Source organism: Heptranchias perlo, chromosome 1 (genome assembly GCF_035084215.1).
Source record: "Heptranchias perlo isolate sHepPer1 chromosome 1, sHepPer1.hap1, whole genome shotgun sequence".
Lineage (NCBI taxonomy): Eukaryota > Metazoa > Chordata > Chondrichthyes > Hexanchiformes > Hexanchidae > Heptranchias > Heptranchias perlo.
This window is the reverse complement of record NC_090325.1, coordinates 52,022,164-52,043,126: the sequence shown is the minus strand read 5'-3', so window position 1 is coordinate 52,043,126 and position 20,963 is coordinate 52,022,164. Positions and strand designations below refer to the sequence as shown.

At 40.7% G+C, this 20,963-nt stretch overlaps 1 protein-coding gene across 2 annotated transcripts in view; it reads left to right on the top strand.

Annotated features, from left to right (window-relative positions):
- LOC137322062 (probable E3 ubiquitin-protein ligase HERC1) overlaps positions 1–20,963 on the top strand; it is a 317,287-nt gene that overhangs the window by 16,835 nt on the left and 279,489 nt on the right. For both annotated transcript variants that reach the window (XM_067985131.1, XM_067985126.1), the window contains exons 2-7: positions 7,932–8,873; positions 10,021–10,116; positions 15,470–15,649; positions 17,785–18,096; positions 19,384–19,480; positions 20,699–20,842. In XM_067985131.1, the coding sequence (XP_067841232.1) occupies positions 7,947–8,873; positions 10,021–10,116; positions 15,470–15,649; positions 17,785–18,096; positions 19,384–19,480; positions 20,699–20,842 (1,756 nt within the window). In that variant the 5' untranslated portion in view covers positions 7,932–7,946. The remainder of the gene's footprint in view (positions 1–7,931; positions 8,874–10,020; positions 10,117–15,469; positions 15,650–17,784; positions 18,097–19,383; positions 19,481–20,698; positions 20,843–20,963) is intronic.

Below are 20,963 nucleotides of genomic sequence, written 5' to 3'. Positions count from 1 at the left end.
CTGGTCTTGGTGTAGCATTTGATTTGGTAAAAGCCCCCAGTAGAAACCCTAAAACTCAACTTTCTCTTGCAGTTGCTGACTTAATCTGCAGTGTATTTACAGTATTATTTTATTTTAGACTTTTGGCATTCATGGGTTTTCATCTTATATTAACTAAATCATCAAAAAACAAAATGAGGTTTTTTTAATATTCATTCTCAGGATGTGGGCATCACTGGCAAGGCTGACATTTATTGTTCATCCCTAGTTGCCCTGAACAGATGGTGGTGGGTCTCTTCTTGAATTGCTGATAGTGGTTTGATACAACTGAGTGGCTTGCTAGGCCACTTCATAGGGCAGTTAAGAGTCAACCACATTGGTGATATGGGATTGGAGTCACATATAGGCCAGACTGTGTCAGGACGATAAGTTTCCTTCCCTGAAGGACATTAGTGAACCACTTGGCTTTTAGGACACTCTGACCACTTCATGGTCATGTTTACTGATACCAGCTTTTTATTTCCAAATTTTTCTTAAACTGAGTTCAAATTCGCAAATTGCAAATTCATTTGAACGCACGTTCTCTGGATTATTAGTCCAGGCCTCTGGATTACTAGTCCAGCAACCTAACCATTACACTACCGTAATATTAATGTGCTTTGTAATCAGTTTAGAAGACCTAATTGAGGTATATAAAATATTAGGCCAGATGATTTGCTGTTAAAAGTAACATTGAGGCCAACAGCGTTCACTGTTATTTTATGTGCAAATTGGTCAACAACTTCTGGCAACCGCACATGCACAGTTAAACTTGGAAATCTGAAAGTTGCTGTCTCCGATGCCCTGCTCCTCCAAAAGCTGCACTAAAACAGCATCTCGCCATTTGACTCACCATTCAAATGTATTGCCAGGCGAGAAGTTCCTTTACTTGCCTCATAGATACGGACTAAATTTGCCAATAACAGGGCTTGTCCATTCCAGTCTAAGTGCTCGTTTAATGGTGTGGTAAGTCTTAATTACTGCCAAACAAACACTCTAATACTGAAAATTAACTTTTACAAATGTGGAGTCTCATTACTTTAGCTGTTAATTATTGTTAGAGATTTAAAAAAAATATAAATAAGATTTTTTTTCTTTGTCTCTTTTATCTCTCTCTTGATCCAATCTTTCTTTCCTTCCTTTTATTTTGCTTTCTGTACCTGCTTTGACATTGAATTCACTATTCTAACTTACACTTCCTGGTTTAGACTGATGTGCTGTTCGTTAACAATTCTTCAATATGATTGGTCCAGGAGATACACAGTTGCTTGCCCTGTTCACACAGATCCCAGATGCCCTGTAGAGGGCACTGCGCTTTTTGGATGGTTGGCTGACAGCAACTTGCCGTGCAAAAGCCCATAAAAAGTCTATAGGCAAGTGCAAGTCTAACAAACGGCGCAAATCCGGCCCAATAAATGTTAGAAATAAGGTAAATAGAGAATATTATGTGTGTGATCCAAGTGTAAATGCACCTTATGGGTCATTGGTATCTTGGGTCAACTTCATTAAGTTTTAAAGAGCCCTAGGAACAATCTTACTTTCCCAAACATCACTGTTTGGCTGTTTCCTTTTTTAGTTGAACCAGAGGACATAAATTCAAATCACTGAAAAAGTAAATGTAAAACAGATATTAGAATATAAGGACATTAAGTGCAGAAAAAGAAAAGGCCATACTTCTCATCAAGTTCATGCCATCCACAGTCCATGTATGATTATTCTTTCATAGATTCTCCCTTCCCCATCCCCCGTCTACCCATAACCTGTTGATTTTCCCCTACTTCAAGGAACACATAAGCTCTGGCCTTGGTGGGAAAAAATCATGGGCTCGATTTTAGGAGGGAGGTGGGTTGGCAGCAGGGGGTCGACTGGGCACGTAGGTAACGCTCCCAGTAAATTCGGGGTGCTCCGCACACGATCGCAAGCTAATTGAAGGCACTTACCTTGGCTTCCGGGTTTTGCGCTGGAAAGCTGCGCAGCGGGCGGACTGCGCAGCCACATCATAGGCTGTCAGCAGGAGGAGCCATATTTAAAGGGGCCGTCCTCCACTGACTGATGCTGCAGAAAGGAGCCAAAATTACAGCATGGAGCAGCCCAGGGGGAAGACTGCTACCAGGTTTAATGATGCCTCACTCCAGGTCCTACTGGAGGGGGTGAGGAGGCGGAGGACAGAGATTGGGAGGATGGGAGGAAGTGGCCTGCCTCTGCCACCACAAAGGCCTGGCTCGAGGTGGTAGAGGAGGTTACCAGCACCACCAATGTATCACGCACCTGCATACAGTGCAGGAGGCGCTTCAATGACCTAAGTAGGTCAGCCGAAGTGAGTACACTTACTCATTCCCCTACACTCTGTCTGCCACATCACCGCCCCCACCCCACATCTCCTTCTGCCTACACTACTCTATCACATCACTCCTCACACCCACTCAAAGCTCATCCTCCTCTTAACTGCACTTACTTACCTCGCCAGTACTCATCCCACCACTACCACCCAACCCAATCCTCATACAATCATAGAATCATAGAAGTTACAACATGGAAACAGGCCCTTCGGCCCAACATGTCCATGTCGCCCAGTTTATACCACTAAGCTAGTCCCAATTGCCTGCACTTGGCCCATATCCCTCGATACCCATCTTCCCCATGTAACTGTCCAAATGCTTTTTAAAAGACAAAATTGTACCCGCCTCCACTACTGCCTCTGGCAGCTCGTTCCAGACACTCACCACCCTTTGAGTGAAAAAATTGCCCCTCTGGATCCTTTTGTATCTCTCCCCTCTCACCTTAAATCTGTGCCCCCTCGTTATAGACTCCCCTACCTTTGGGAAAAGATTTTGACTATCGACCTTATCTATGCCCCTCATTATTTTATAGACTTCTATAAGATCACCCCTTAACCTCCTACTCTCCAGGGAATAAAGTCCCAGTCTGTCTAACCTCTCCCTGTAAGTCAAACCATCAAGTCCCGGTAGCATCCTAGTAAATCTTTTCTGCACTCTTTCTAGTTTAATAATATCCTTTCTATAATAGGGTGACCAGAACTGTACACAGTACTCCAAGTGTGGCCTCACCAATGCCCTGTACAACTTCAACAAGACATCCCAACTCCTGCATTCAATGTTCTGACCAATGAAACCAAGCATGCTGAATGCCTTCTTCACCACCCTATCCACCTGTGACTCCACTTTCAAGGAGCTATGAATCTGTACTCCTAGATCTCTTTGTTCGATAACTCTCCCCAACGCCCTACCATTAACGGAGTAGGTCCTGGCCCGATTCGATCTACCAAAATGCATCACCTCACATTTATCTAAATTAAACTCCATCTGCCATTCATCGGCCCACTGGCCCAATTTATCAAGATCCCGTTGCAATCCTAGATAACCTTCTTCACTGTCCACAATGCCACCAATCTTGGTGTCATCTGCAAACTTACTAACCATGCCTCCTAAATTCTCATCCAAATCATTAATATAAATAACAAATAACAGCGGACCCAGCACCGATCCCTGAGGCACACCGCTGGACACAGGCATCCAGTTTGAAAAACAACCCTCGACAACCACCCTCTGTCTTCTGTCGTCAAGCCAATTTTGTATCCAATTGGCTACCTCACCTTGGATCCCATGAGATTTAACCTTATGTAACAACCTACCATGCGGTACCTTGTCAAATGCTTTGCTGAAGTCCATGTAGACCACGTCTACTGCACAGCCCTCATCTATCTTCTTGGTTACCCCTTGAAAAAACTCAATCAAATTCGTGAGACATGATTTTCCTCTCACAAAACCATGCTGACTGTTCCTAATTAGTCCCTGCCTCTCCAAATGCCTGTAGATCCTGTCCCTCAGAATACCCTCTAACAACTTACCCACTACAGATGTCAGGCTCACTGGTCTGTAGTTCCCAGGCTTTTCCCTGCCGCCCTTCTTAAACAAAGGCACAACATTTGCTACCCTCCAATCTTCAGGCACCTCACCTGTAGCGGTGGATGATTCAAATATCTCTGCTAGGGGACCCGCAATTTCCTCCCTAACCTCCCATAACGTCCTGGGATACATTTCATCAGGTCCCGGAGATTTATCTACCTTGATGCGCGTTAAGACTTCCAGCACCTCCCTCTCTGTAATATGTACACTCCTCAAGACATCACTATTTATTTCCCCAAGTTCCCTAACATCCATGCCTTTCTCAACCGTAAATACCGATGTGAAATATTCATTCAGGATCTCACCCATCTCTTGTGGTTCCGCACATAGATGACCTTGTTGATCCTTAAGAGGCCCTACTCTCTCCCTAGTTACCCTTTTGCCCTTTATGTATTTGTAGAAGCTCTTTGGATTCACCTTTGCCTGATCTGCCAAAGCAATCTCATATCCCCTTTTTGCCCTCCTGATTTCTCTCTTAACTCTACTCCGGCAATCTCTATACTCTTCAAGGGATCCACTTGATCCCAGCTGCCTATGCATGTCATATGCCTCCTTCTTATTTTTGACTAGTGCCTCAATCTCCCGAGTCATCCAAGGTTCCCTACTTCTACCAGCCTTGCCCTTCACTTTATAAGGAATGTGCTTACCCTGAACCCTGGTTAACACACTTTTGAAAGCCTCCCACTTACCAGACGTCCCTTTGCCTGCCAACAGACTCTCCCAATCAACTTCTGAAAGTTCCTGTCTAATACCATCAAAATTGGCCTTTCCCCAATTTAGAATTTTAACTTTTGGGCCAGACCTATCCTTCTCCATAGCTATCTTAAAACTAATGGAATTATGATCACTGGTCCCAAAGTGATCCCTCACTAACACTTCTGTCACCTGCCCTTCCTTATTTCCCAAGAGGAGGTCAAGTTTTGCCCCCTCTCTAGTCGGGCCATCCACATACTGAATGAGAAATTCCTCCTGAATACACTCAACAAATTTCTCTCCATCCAAGCCCCTAATGCTATGGCTGTCCCAGTCAATGTTGGGAAAGTTAAAGTCCCCTACTATTACCACCCTATTTTTCTTGCAGCTGTCTGTAATCTCCTTACATATTTGCTCCTCAATTTCCCGTTGACTATTTGGGGGTCTGTAGTACAATCCTATCAAAGTGATCTCTCCCTTCTTATTTTTCAGTTCTACCCATATGGACTCAGTGGGCGAACCCTCTGATATATCCCCTCTCACGACTGCCGTGATGTTCTCCCTAATCAAGAACGCAACTCCCCCTCCTCTCTTACCTCCTGCTCTATCTTTCCTATAGCATCTGTACCCTGGAACATTGAGCTGCCAGTCCTGCCCCTCCCTTAGCCATGTTTCAGTAATAGAATCTCATGGCTCCATCTCCAACTCGCCCTCTGATTCATCTCTTTTACGGTCAGCCTCACCCAACCTGCCACTATCTGTGCTGCAGCCACAGGGCATGCATCACATATGTGTAGTAGGAAGCATAAGGCAAATGTGTTGTGAGCATGAAGGGGAAGCACAAGGGTGTTTGAGGGTTTGTCATAGTTTTTACTTATATTTGATTTCTGATCAACTCACTTTACATATTATATTGTCACCACTACTGCCATGTCTTTGCAAATCTTGTCTGGTTTGTGCAATAATGCCCTTTCCTGACGATCACAATGAAGACCCACACCTGATGCCACCCATTGTGTCACTGCAGAGTGGGTGTAGGTGTATTTGCAGGGCTCTTTTGTGCAGACGACTGAGATGTCGGCGATGTCCCCGGTGGCACCCTGGAAGGATGCGAAGGAGAAGTTGTTGAGGGCAGTGGTGACTTTGACAGCGACAGATAAGATGGTGCTCGGGCCAGCCGGGAGCAGCTCTTCATGAAGGAGGCTGCAGATGTCCACGACTACATGTCGAGTGACTCTGACCCTCCGTGTGCACTGCTGCTCAGAGAGGTCCAGGAAGCTGAGCCTCGGTCTGTGGACCCTGTGGCGAGGGTAGTGCCTTCTCGACGCATCTCTCTCTGCGGTTGCCCTCCCTCCTGCTGTGCAGGTGGACGTATCACAGCACTGTGTTGTGGAGCTCCACGTGTCAGAGGTGGCCGGCGAGGCTGGTGATGCTGTTCGCCCTCCGAGGAGGTCATGACTGCAGCTATGGCGGCCCCCATCTGGAAGATGTAAGATTGAGGGGATCCGCCAGGTCGGTAAATGTGTCTGCACATTGGGGTTGAGGTTGCAAGTTTGTGAATTTTATTGTTAGGAGGAGGGTGGTGGAGGCCAAACTTTGTCCAAAGAGTGACAGAGTGGCCTCCTGCAATGAGTGAGGGTCTCTTTCCCCCCGCCTCCAAACGCCCCCCCCCCCCCCCCCCCCCCCCCCCCGGTCAAATGGACCTTTGCAGCTGCCACAGGCTGGTGGCTGCAACACGTCCATTTCAACTGGGAGTGTTTCCCCCAGTAGGGGAAACACGTTCAGTTGAGTTGAAAATCCCACCCCTCCTAAAATATCCTACAAATCGGGTCTGCAAACGACCTGAACTATCTAATTAATTGGTTTAAGTGGGGGGGGGCTGCGCGCGCGTCACTGGGGAACCCGGAAGTGGGCAGGTTGGAGCCGGGCTCCGGACCCGCTCGGGGAATCCCTGATTTTCGGAGTGCCCCCACCGGCCACTGACCCGCCGTCTCAGACTTCCGAAAATCGAGCCCCATATCTCTAAGTCTCGCCTTTCCTCAACAGATACCAATCCAACTTCCTTTTTAAAGGTGTCAGTCGACCCAGCGCCGTCTACTTTCCCTGTCCAACATTGCCTGTGCTGTACCCACTATGATACTATGATTTGCGGTATTGCGGGGGAAGTGGAGGATGGGGGGCGCTGAGGTGGGAAGGAAGAGTCTTTCCTAATCTTGAACCTTGCGATTTTTTTTTTTTACGCATCTCTAGAGCTATACGTATCTAAGTTAAACAACTGTCTTGCTTGAAGTTAGGGAAGAGATAGCAGAGGCACTATTACGTATATGAAAATTCATTAGAAAAGTGAATAGTGCCAGAGGACTGGTGGGCAGTTAATATTATTCCTATATTTAATAAGGGCGATAGAACAAGCCCAGGAAACTATAAACCTTAACATCGGTGATAGGAAAGATAATGGAATCTTTACTCGAAGATGTGATAGAAAAACATCTAGAAAACAAAAATATAATGAAAAGTAGTCAGCACATAAGAAGTTAAGTTAAACTTGTATAGCACATTGATTAGACCTCACTTGGAGTACTGTGAACAGTTCTGGTCTCCATATTATAAAAAGGATATAGAGGCACTGGAGAAGGTGCAAAAAAGATTTACAAGGATGATACCAGAACTGAGAGGTTGTAACTATCAGGGAAGATTGTTCAAGCTGAGGATCTTTTCTCTCGAAGGCCAAGGGGTGATCTAATAGATGTCATTAAAATTATGAAGGGTTTCATAGGGTAGACGTGGAGAAGGTGTTTTCATTTGTGGGAGAGTCCAAAACTCAGGGTCATATATATTGGATAGTCACTCATAAATCCAATAAGGAATTCAGGAGAAATTTCTTTACCCAGAGAATGGTTCGAATGTGGAACTTGCTACCACATGGAGTTGTTGTGGCGACTAGCATAGATGCATTTAAGGGGAAGCTAGATAATCACACGAGGGAGAAAGGAATAGAAGAATATGCTGATAGGGTGGGAGGAGGCTGGTGTGAAGCATAAACATTGGCATACACCAGTTTGGCTGAATCACCTGTTACTGTGCTGTAAATTCTATGTAATTTGATGTAAAAAAAAATGCAGTTAAATTAAGATCGGAGAGTTGGTGGTATAGCTTTTTCTTGTCCTTGATTTTTCTTATGTTTTTATGAGTCTCTAATTGTGTAGGATACCAAATCTTACTCTATAGGTATTATACAGAGAGTAAAAGAGGAAGGTAATAATAATAGATGAGTCATTTTTTTTCTTTTTCCAGATTCATCGTTATAAAATGGTTACATGTCCCACAAATGTAATTCTGAAGTGGCTTGAACATCTTAATAGTTCCTGGGCCTTGGAAGACAGTGAGTCTGCAGCAACAAGAGAAGGTGCCTCTGCATTATTTGAAAAGCTACTCAATAACAAAGAAGTGGTAGGAATATCTCAGCAGGCCCAACATCTGATAGGTCCTCGGTTGCCAGATTTCGAACATGAGTCTTCAGCTGTGGAAGAACGTGAACAGTATCTCTGTGCACTGCTCAATAGCCAGCAGAATTTGGCCAGGACAGTCTTTGGAAATTCACCTTTTGCTGTTGCCTTACATATGCGACTGGTGTCACTTCAGAGAATATTCTACGCACTTTCTAACAAATATCACGATCGGTTCAGATCAGGGCAGCAAGTACAAAGGCAGAGCTCTGACAGCAGATTGGATCTGGGAGATGCATTGGCCAGGAATACGAGAATAAAATCGGGTACTGATGTTCTAATAGAGATGGGAGTAAAGACTGGCCTGAGCCTACTCTTTGCACTAATTCAACAAAACTGGCAGCAGTCAAGATTAGACCCAAGCTTGAGCCTGTGCAATGATGTTTTGTGCACAGCTTGCACAATTATCAATTCTCTACCTCCACTTTCTCTAGCAAATGAAAATAAAATCCCGCAAGTTGGTTTGGACTGCCTCACACAAGTGACAACATTTCTGAAGAAGATGACCATGCCCAGTTCTGGGGCTGACAATGAAGGGCGAAGATTGGCTTCAGAGCTACTATTAGGTCTTGCAGTACAGCGTGGGTCCTTGAAGTTCCTGCTCGAATGGATTGAAGTGGCATTAGCTGCTTCAGCTGCTGCTGCTAATGCACCTTTTGCACCAGAAAAAGAAGGAATGATTGGATATGATTGTTTTTTAAAATCATTGGAGCAACTGAAACATTCTTCAGTGAGTTTGATTTGTCAGAGATAGACATTTTATTTAAATAAAATGTGGGCGGGGATTGATTAACATGTAAATCTATTTAGTACTAGATGTGCTATTTTAATGTTCTGATTCGTAAAATTTATTAGAAAATGTTTTTCAAACATCATGCCAGAATAGCGGAAAGTTGCCTATGAACTGTTCGTGTGGTGAGTTGATGCATTTGAAAAAGCTGAAAAGTAAATTAAATTAAATTAATTAAAAGCAAGGCAGCAATATAATAGCACTGTACTAGTGGATTAAAATTTAATAGCACTACTGGTTTCTTTCTTTCTCTCTTTCTTTCTTTCTCTCTTTCTTTCTTTCTCCTTTACAGTCTGTTCCTATTCAAAGTTGATTTTTAATTTAAAAAATTGAATTATCCAATAATTCAGATTAAGCAATTTAAATAAATACACAGGTTTTTTTAATACAATTTCAATTCAAATTAACAGATAATTTAAATTAAGGAACTTCCAATTAAGAGTACAATCTACTGCTGATAACTTGAAGCTATGTTTTTGCATTTAAGAATCAAATTATCCAATCATTTGAATGAAGCCAAGTAAATATCACTGCAAAATAGAATTTAGTGCCAATAAAAATTTCAATTATCAAGTCATGTGAATTAAGTGACTTTGAATTAAGAGGAGTACACAAGACCATATTCATCTATAAATCAATGCTGCATTATGGACTGTATAGAAAATATCTTGGTCATATTGTAACCAACATAGGGTAGGACAAGATGGGGAGAGAGGAGGAATTTGTTTCCATTTTCTCTAATTCATTCACCTATGCCATTTTTCCCTTTCCATTGTGTTCTTTAATCTTTCCTTTTCAGCCTCTCTTTCCCCATTGAATTTAATTAACTTTCTGCTTTCTATGTGGAAATTGCAGCTAATAGTGCGTTTTTACGTTTGGTCAGGGTTATTTTTTGTTTAAACAATCATGCAAACATGTCTGTGATTATAACATCACTTGCACTAATCTTTCAATGCTAACCCAAACTGTAAAGATAGAACTTTGCTTTTACCCATTTTTATAATTTACTTCTGTGATGCACATTTCTAATGAAAAATAGGTATTAATTTTCCAAATCACTGCTTATTTGTTCTGTTTTAACTTTTAGAATACGTATGTAGATAATCTACAGAATCAAGAGCTCAAGAAGACTCCAGATGGGCTGTGTTCTCTTTCTCATGCTGCAGTTTGTCTTTTTGAAGAGGTTTGTCATTGTTTCTTATAATGGTACAATATATATCTGTGTATATCTATTTTGTAAACTGACAGTTTAATCCTAAATTGCGCACACCATTTGTTTAGTGAAGTTGTCCTAATATGGATATTTTTAATGTTGCATATATATTTTTCTATTCTCTTATTTTACTACGGCCTGTGCATCAGTTTGTGGCTGTGCGAGAAGTCATGCTACCAGGCCTCTTGAAGAGGACTTATAGATGCAGCTGTGACGATTTGCCTTAATTTATTTAATTGCACCCATCTCCTCAATGGTAAAATGCCTGGCCTCCATTTGGCATATCACCCACAATAGATAATTTGAGATGGAAATCCTGCTGTGTGGGGAACTGTGAAAAACCAGCTCATTATGCCATCAATTTTTGTTGAAATACTAGTGGATCTCCCTTCCCTGACAGAATGTACAAGGAAATAATACCTTGAGGAAGTAGATATGGTGTGGCAGTGGGAAATGAGAAGTTTGATTAATTCACAGGTCTCGTCGTCCCCGAAGCCTGATTTTTATGTCTTCAATGGCCAATTAATTCATTAATTTGTGCATGGCATGCTCCTCTCAAAGCTGGATTTGTGTTTACTGAGATCACATTAACTGAATTCATTCACTCTTGGCTAGCCTATTTTCCTCTTCTTCCCCCCCCCCCCAACCCCCCATTGCTATTAACTTCCATTAATTTTTAAAACATTAATTAAACTTCAAAATACCCAGATAATTTAGTATTTACAAGCAGAAGTGACAAAACAGGGAGCTGTCAGGGGCCACAAAAAATAAAATTACAAGTTTTAATTTTACTTGTAAGCTTTGCAACTTCCTTTCTGTACTTACTTACACCAACGTAACTGCTGGATAAGAGAAATTTAAGCTGCTCCATAGCAACACTCAACAACAGCTTGCATTTATATAGCGCCTTTAACGTAGTAAAACATGCCAAGGCACTGCACAGGAACATTATCAGAAAAAAATTGACACCGAGCCACATGAGATATTGGGACAGGTGAACAAAAGCTTGGTCAAAGAGATAGGTGACCAGAACCTGCAACTGCAAGCAGTTGCGGACTTTTTCTCGTGTTAACTTTCGATATACTGTGTAGCTGATATTTTAGCAGCTAATATTATGTGACATTTAACATTTAGAAATCCTATCACATCGCCACCTACAAATGTAACGTACTGTAATATTCCATTGCGACTATATGACATAGTAGTTTTACATTTTGAAATTGAATGTTGCGCCCTACTCAACGATTTAAGTATGTAACTAGTCAATCTCCTATAGTTTTGTACAATATTCAGGTGAAGCAGAGCTAAAAGGTGGGGGGGGATGGAAATAACTGGACCCAAAAGGGGAGGGAATCAGGAAAGGGGAGTGGAAGCAAATTGTTGGGAGAGGGGGCGGGAGAGAAGGGAGAGCTGAGTTAGATGGATGGGGAGGGGAGGGGAAAAGAGTAGAAGGGAGTTCAGTAGAGAGATTAATGGGGGACAAGGAAAGGGTAGATGATGCGGGACAAGGGCTACTTCAGTGGGAGTAGGGATGCAGTGGGCTAGAGTCCATTTTCTTCATAGTGGGTTGAGAAGGTAGATACAGAGAGTGGGGGTAGAAATTGGAAGGGGAGAGCTAAATGGGGAGCAGAATAAGGAAAGGCAGGAGGGGGACGTGGATGGAGAAGAGGGGACAATGGGAGGTAGGGAAAGAGAGTGGCATTAGGCCAGGACTGACTTCTTTCGCTGGGTAGGGAGTATGTTTTGTTTCAGTATAAACAGGGAGATGGGCTGTAGTTCTTTATTAGTGCAGAGAGGGTAAAGATCATTCGTTTGAGGTTTTCATCTTTGAGAACATCAGGGTTCCTCTTTTTTTTGCCAGCTCAACAACTTTTAACCTAACGGAGAATTTGAGACTCCATTAAGGGAGTGCTCTTGCAAATTAACAGAATAAATGGCAACTACAGTTGTCTTGACAGGTGGGGGTGGTACAACAGCCTGTCACATAACGTTCGGGGGAATACCACTTTATTAAATGGGTCACATAATGTGACACTCGCAGCGCCACCTACAGATACGGTTCCATTAGAATGTTGCGACCATTCACTGTTTTTAATATACAATAGATAGATAGATTCAGACCTGATTGCATATCTATACATTATTGTTTGTGCTTATGATTTGTTATGGTGTTGCCGAATCAACTGCATGGGTGATATTTAATAAAGTTTAATATGGAATGTGTTCCAAAAGCACACTCTTTATCATTTAACATTTTTTTTCTAGTTATTTTTAGCTGGCGGACAGTGAGCTACATCCAGGAATCATTTTGTGACTCCAATAGGTTTGACCTATTGGAGTTCTTTGAGGATGTAACTAGTAGAATAGATAAGGGGGAACCAGTGAATGTGGTGTATTTGAATTCTCAGAAGCCTTTCGATAAGGTCCCACATAGGAGGCTGGTGAACAAAGTTAGAGCACATGGAATTGGGGGTAATATACTGGCATGGATTGAGAATTGGTTAATGGACAGAAAACAGAGAGTAGGAATAAATGGGTCTTTTCCAGGTTGGCAAACTGTGACTAGTGAGGTAACACAGGGATCGGTGCTTGGGCCCCAGCTATTCACAATCTATATCAATGATTTGGATGAGGGGACCAAATGTAATATTTTCAAGTTTGCTGAAGACACAAAACTAGGTGGGAATGTGAGTTGTGAGGAGGATGCAAAGAGGCGTCAAAGGGATATAGACAGGCTAAGTGAGTGGGCAAGAACATGGCAGATGGAATATAATGTGGAAAAATGTGTAGTTATCCAGTTCGGCAGGAAAAACAGAAATGCAAAATATTTTTTAAATGGTGAGAGATTGGGAAATGTTGATGTTCAAAGGGACCTGGGTGTCCTTGTACATGAGTCACTGAAAGCTAACATGCAGGTGCAGCAAGCAATTAGGAAGGCAAGTGGTATGTTGGCCTTTATTACAAGAGGATTTGAGTACAGGAGTAAAAGTAAAGACATCTTACTGCAATTATAAAGTGAGACCGCACCTGGAGTATTGTGTACAATTTTGGTCTCCTTAACTAAGAAAGGATATACTTGCCTTAGAGGGAGTGCAACGAAGGTTCACCAGACTGATTCCTGGGATGGCGGGATTGTCGTATGAGGAGAGATTGAGTAGACTAGGCCTGTATTCTCTGGAGTTTCGATGAATGAGAGGTGATCTCATTGAAACATACAGAATTCTTACAGGGCTCAACAGGGTCGATGCAGGGAGGATGTTTCCCCTGGCTGGGGAGTCTAGAACCAGGGGTCACATTCTCAGAATAAGGGGTAGGCCATTTAGGATTGAGATGAGGAGACATTTCTTCACTGAGAGGGTGGTGAATCTTTGGAATTCTCTACCCGAGAGCTGTGGAGGCTCAGTCATTGAGTACAGTCAAAACAGAGATCGATAGATTTCTGGATATTAAAGGCATCAAGGGATATGGGGATAGTGCAGGAAAGTGGCATTGAGGTAGATGATCAGCCATGATCTTGTTGAATGGCGGAGCAGGCTCGGGGGGCCGGATGGCCTACTCCTGCTCCTATTTCTTATGTTCTTGACGTGTTTGCAATGAAGTGCCCAAAAGTAGTACAGATTATCTCTTCGTCCTTTTTTCTTGTTATTTCTTTTCCCCTTGTTCTAAGACATTTGCAACTACTTGATACATCCCTGATGCTTCAGCTAAGATTGAGATCTCATTATTTGAAAAAATTTCATGGGTGAACCCATATCTTAAAACTCTGTGGTACGTTGTCTCTGTGTACCAATGCACTGCACCACCAAGGAGCCTTATTTTTAGAGATTGTTACATGTACAACAGTGTTTGGTTTATAATTTTTCAAATAATTTTTAGTTTCTGGAGCTGTGAGTAATAAAAAACCAGGACGTTTGTCTCTCCAATAATTATTTTTAATCAATGCTAAGGATTGTATTTGAACAGTGATATTTGGTAAGTTCAGGGCTGTGGAGCACTCCAGCTTTAATTCTAGGATCACTGCTGAAAGAAACTTTTTAAAAATCTTTGGGTAGGGTGGAATTGGTGTACTGCCTGATTGCCTTGATAGGATAGATTGGTTGTTCCCAAATGCTGTGACACAGCATATATAAAATGGCTTTACATCTATTAATACCCCAAATAATGAGATCCTGATCTTGCCTTGAAATGTAGTTTTCAGGGTGGAAGAACAGATTATTAAAGCTCGTTGTTTTGAAATTTCACTTGATTCTCATTAGGACACTGAGAAAGTTTAGAATTTTATTTTGAAACTTTTACTTGTGGTCATTCACTTCCCAAAGAATACTTAAAAAAAAAAGTTTCCATGATGGTGCAGATAATTTTGGCATTATTGAAAAGAGTAGGCTATATTTGGTGTGTAGTCTTTTCTCATTCTATTTTGTTTTTAATTCTCACTATTAGGTAGGTGGTATCAAGTGGAGACAGAAGGAAAATTTAAGGGCATTCATTGCTGGCCATGATATAACTAATGTGGGTGGCTAGTTCTAGAGTGGTGTTGTCAGAGGAACAGGAGCAGATTATTGGCTCATCCTCTCAGCTGGCGTATGATTCATGCCATGAGACCATAAATAATGAAAGTTTTTTAAAAATTGGAAAAATGTCACTTGTTCTCACATGCTATATAAAGCTAACAATTTGTATAGTTACACTAGGACCAAGTACAGATACAATTACTAGATAAGTGGCTGAATAGATGAATGCATTACCTACTGTAGTACTGAGTCATACAGACCAAGCAGGTCTTAATTCAATCTGTGGTTGGGCTGAGTATGCGATTAAAAATCCCACTTCTGTTGTTCCTAGCTACATTGTGAGACATTTTACTATTTTAAAAAAAATTTTCACTACTTTATTTGGATCTCTCCTTCCCATGAATCATAACCAAGTTGATAAGATGAGCCAATAGTCCATCCCCAGACCTCTGCAGATACAACTCTATGGCTGGCCACTCGTATCTAGTGAACCCTGCTTGAGTTGCAAATCTGGATGTTGGGTGAGGGCAGGGTCAGACTTGGGGGTGATGTACTCTATGGTTGAATTGCCTAATGAGACTTGCTGCCAGGAAGTATGGTCACTTGGGAAAGATATAGGAGGGCTGTTTGTGATAGTGAAAACATGGGAGAAAATGTGGGGGGGAAATGAATAAAAATTCACTGTATAATACAGGACTGTTTCTATTGAAGAGTAAATTGTTACAATTATTCAGGTTTAGTGTTAAATATATTTTATAAATCCTTGATTATGGGCTACGTTAATCTAATCCATCTGCTTTTCCTGCCTACAGATTTGCAGGTTAGCCTTAGACTGCCTATGCAGCACCAGCTCTCATAACTCTCAAAGCCGAGACAGTGAAACAAGTACAGTGTATGTTTGGGGGAGTAACAGCAGCCATCAGCTGGCAGAAGGAACACTGGAGAAAATTTTACAACCCAAATTAGCACATGGATTTGCTAATGCGCAGACGGTAAGCAGGGGGAGAATTATTGGCTAATTTATTGATAACCAGTTATACTACTACTTGGGAGCTAAAATTAAGACAATCCATAGCAGCTTTGTTTGTAAAACATGACTTAGAAAACTGTTAATATTCAACCAATGGATTTGAACTATTCAACTGTGTGCGCTTTTTTTGTTTTGGGCTGTTTACTAATGAAGTTTTATTGCCGCAGTGATGTGCAACGATTTTTCAAAAATACTACCCCTTACCTAGTTACCACCTGCACAAACTCATCCCATTTTTAGACACATTGATAAAATAGCCCAGCTTTTGATGATTTCCAAGGTTGACCTAAATAGTGGTCTACATATGCAGTGTTTGATCAATGTAGGAAGAGGTCATTTGCAGGATAGTTTTCAAATCCCTTTTTAAAAATCTACTCTGTATTTTAACTACTACTGTAGACTTGTACCTTACTGTTCTGGCTCTTTATCTTGGCATTCAATTAGCTTTTTTAATTGCTTTAACACATTTCCTAGACATTGAAAGTGAAAACTGTATTAGTAACCTTCGGACCCTTTTTAATTCTTCCTGTCTTCATTTATTTTGGTAGTTTACTGTTGCAAGTTTACAGCTAATCCTGATACTTGAGTAAGATTATTGCTACAATGATGCTAATGTCAGCATCATAATGCATGAGCAAAAAATCTGATGCAGGGAGAAAGGAATTTCTGTGGACCTACTGCTAATCTAAGGGTTAACTGTCATTTCTCCTCTGAGAACATAAGAAATAGGAGCAGGAGTAGGCCCTACGGCCCCTCGAGCCTGCTCCACCTTTCAATAAGATCATGGCTGATCTTCTACCTTGACTCTGCTTTCCTGCCCTATCCCCATTTCCCTTGACTCCCTTGTCCAAATATCCATCGATCTCAGTCTTGAATATACTGAACGACTGAGCATTCACAGCCCTCTGGGGTAGAGAATTCCAAAGATTAACAACCCACTGAGTGAAGAAATTTTTTCTTATCTCGGTCCTAAATGGCCAACCCCTTATCCTGAGACTATGCCTTCTAGTTCTAGATTCTCTAGCCAGGGGAAACAGCCTCTCAGCATCTACCCTGTCAAGCCCTCTAAGAATTTTATATGTTTCAATGAGATCTCCTGCCATTTTTCTAAACTCCAGAGAATATAGGCCCATTCTACTCAATCTCTCCTCATAGGACAACCATCTCATCCCAGGAATCAATCCAGTGAACCTTCGTTGCATCCCCTCTAAGGCAAGTATATCCTTCCTTAGGTCAGGAGACCAAAACTGTACACAGGACTCCAGGTGTGGTCACATTTCTTAGTCTCTCACCTTTTTAAAAAATATTCTGCTTTTCAATTCTTCCTACCAAAGTGGATAATTTCACATTTCCCATATTATACTGCATCTGCCACCTTCTTGCCCACTCGCTTAACCTGTCTTATATCCCTTTGCATCCACCTCACAGCTTACTTTCCCACCTAGCTTTGTATCGTCAGCAAATTTGGATACATTACACTCGGTCCCCTCATCTAAGTCATTGATATATATTCTAAGCAGCTGAGGCCCAAGCACTGATCCTTGCGGTACCCCACTAGTTATAACCTGCCAACCCAAAAATGACCCGTTTATTCCTACTCCCTGTTTTCTGTCCGTTAACCAAACCGCAATCCATGCTAATATATTACCCCAAATCCCATGAGCCCTAATCTTGTGCAACAACCTCTTATGTGTGGTGCCTTGTCGAATGCCTTTTGAAAATCCAAATATACTACACCACTGGTTCCACCTTGTCTACCCTGCTAGTTACACTATTTAACTCTTGGAATAGAAGGCAACTTAATCGAATGCTGACTTAATTGAAACGCTGAGAAAGCAAATGAGCCAATTTATGTTTCAATGGAGAAAAGAGTGCCATAGAGGCAGGAAAGAGAAAATAGTTTTCCATTTCTGAAAATTAATCTAAATGATTCATTAGCTAGATGTATTTTCTCATACTGTAGGAGTCAGTGCAATACATTTGTAGAAATTCCATTTTTAAAAAACTTGTGAATCTGCTGTTTATGTAAAGTACATAGCCAACGAAGTTTTTTTTCCGATGTCAAGTTTAGAAAAATAAATTTAATCATTTTTTCAGATTGAGGCTGGACAGTACTGCACATTTGCAATTTCAGAAGATGGCTCTGTAAAGGCTTGTGGAAAAGGTAGCTATGGCAGACTTGGACTGGGTGATTCTAACAATCAGTCAGCACCAAAAAAGCTCACGTTTGAACCTCATCGCAACATCCGTAAAATTTCATCCTCGAAAGGTTCAGATGGACATACGCTAGCAGTGACTACAGAAGGCGATGTGTTCAGCTGGGGAGATGGTGATTATGGGAAGCTAGGACATGGAAATAGTGCGACACAGAAATATCCCAAACTGATTCAAGGACCATTACTAGGAAAGGTACTGGCTAAAAGTTAAATTAACCATGGAGAAAATCTTTCTATTTTTACAAACTTCTGCATTTGTCCTACATTTATTTTTTGTTTGCATAACAGGTGACTGTTTGAATTGGGCATAACTTGCTGCATTATATGTGTAAAATGAATAGTATTCAAACCAATTCATAAATGATTCAACAGAAATAAATGTTGTCTAGCAATTGGGGAAAAAATATTTAAATTCAGCATGGTTTGCAAAAGCTCCATGCTTAGCTTTGGCAGTGCATATTGTACTATGTTTTCTTAGTATGTGCTTTTTAATAATAAAAACAGAAAATGTTGGAAATACACAGCCGGTCAGTCAGCATCTATAAAGAGAAAGCAAGGTTGACAAAAATAGCGAGAAAATGGAAGAGGAGAAACAACAAATGTTCCGGTTACAGAGAGTATCTTTACCAGAAATCTGTTAGATAATATGAAAGATCGTGTCAATGAGGCACTGGAAAGATATTTGAAGAACAAATTATGTGTGAATAGTTAAGTGTGTGAAAAAACATGCAAGCGGTTCACAAATGAAAAGGCAAGAAAATGGCGGACATTAACCCTCTTAAAATTTGCATATTCTTTTGTTTTTTAATGTCCTTCCATTGACTTACTGAGCTGATTTTTTATTATCATCTAAAAAATTTTATACTAAGCAGTTTGCAGGCCAATCAATTCCCTCTCTATGATTGGAATATCTGCTATTTCCCCCCTCCTCGTTTTTTTCCTCTTTCCTTCCCCACCCCTGGAACTGACCAAATTGCTTGCTTATCTTTTAGTATTCATTTTTGATGACTATTTGAAACTATCTTTTCTCTTGTCAGGTACTGACTGACCTGTGTATTTCTGGAGTTTTCTATTTATATTTCAGAATTTCATTATTTTTAGTTTTTTAATTAATATTCAGTAATTGGGGAAGATTGCTGTTTCAGGTTGGTGGTCTGTAATGCAATTTTTTTTTTAAAAGTACAATAATTTCAGAAGTGATGAAAGTGAATGGAATTATTAAAATGGGATGAGCAATTCCTGTAGCAGTTGCCAATATTGTATTAAATAGATAAAAGTTGATGGTGCCAGAGAAATAAAACTTATTTTAGAAACCTGATCATCCAGTAATATCTTTTAGTGATTCTCACTGGCAGTTTAAAGTAACATTTATAATCATGATGCATGATAATACTTTTTAAAAAATCTTATTCAGAATATCCGTATGCATGAAATCCCAGCAAGACAGTCACTAATAATGTGTTCAATTTTTCTTTCGTAGATTGTGGTCTGTGTGTCAGCAGGATACAGGCATAGTGCATCAGTGACATCTGATGGAGAGCTTTATACCTGGGGAGAGGGAGACTTTGGCAGACTTGGTGAGTGCTTAATGCACCCTGAATGGTTCTATTAGTTGCTGCTGTGCATCATGATGAGAAAGCTGCTGCTGTGCATCATGATGAGAAAGTATGGCAAACCCTATTTCTAAAGTCCAAAATCAGACATGTGGTTTGAGTTCTGATGTTTGCTGCTGTTAAAATTCATTGAGCAAAGCCTTCAGGTGATAAATTGATAGATGGAAAATAATAACCTTTTTAAAGGTATACAAGGGCACTTCACTTATATTCTACAAACTATCATAATCTGTGCAAAAATTGAAATGCCCAGTTCAAAACCAGGCAGGGAATAATATCTATTCAGATACATTTAATTTTGTTGATTAACATCAGAGAAAGTTTTGGAGTGGCCTGTAAACAAAAAAATGTGTACTGGTTATTGGATGTAAATTCTTGATATGGTATCTGCTGGAGAGCAGTGACCAAATGAGGGAATGATTAAGAGCCTAATAACTTGTGACCGCTGTAGAACTAAGATGATTGGTTCTGATATCTGAGGTAGTTTATTCTAGTAATAATCCATTTCCCATCATGTAATTCAATTTAAAAATGAAAGTATGTGATGAGACATTTTTATTTAGATAATGTTAAAGATATTTGATATATAAAAGGCAGTTCATTAGTTCTGCATCACAGCGTCACCTACCAGCATAACACATACTGCAGTTAAATGCTGACATTTTTTAATAATGAATTTTGTAATAGACTTGGTTTGACATGGGAGTTTAGTTTGAAATGGAATGTTGCGACCCACTTAGTGTTTGAATATATAATGGACAATGTATGAAATTGAGGAACTACTGTCCGTAATGTTCAGAACTAAACACTAGGATCTAAGTGAGAGCAACCTGTTGACTTCTGTTAGTTTTCAGTTCCTCTTCTGGAGTTGTAGATCATGCTCCCATTTGGATCTGCCCACAATAATGTGATTGAGGAATTTGGTGCACCATGGGAGAATCGAATCTTATTAGTGCCATTATTGCCCATTAATGCTCCAGTGAGCTGCATTTTTTTTTGGAATTAAAATAAACTGTAGAACTGCCAACGTTAAAATTTCTACCATTTTCTCAAAGCACATTTTCAGTCGTTTGCTATTGCAATTTTATTTTTAAATATGCTAAATTTTCAATTGCAGAATATGTCTGTCATTACATAAGAGTATTTAATTCATCTGTTTTGTCTGTTTCTTGTAAACGTTAGGACATAGCGACAGTCATAGTCGTAATTTACCAGCTCTTGTTAAAGATATCAGCAGTGTTGGCCAAGTGGCTTGTGGCAGCTCCCATACTATTGCTGTGTCTCAGGATGGGCGAACAGTGTGGTCATTCGGAGGGGGAGACAATGGTAAGATACCTCCACCCTAATTCTTTATTTAGCAGAAATGTTGGAACCTTTGTGACTTGTGCATTTGAATTTATTTACTGTATTAAATGTAGCAACTTGATTTGTAGGCATTTTAATTTCA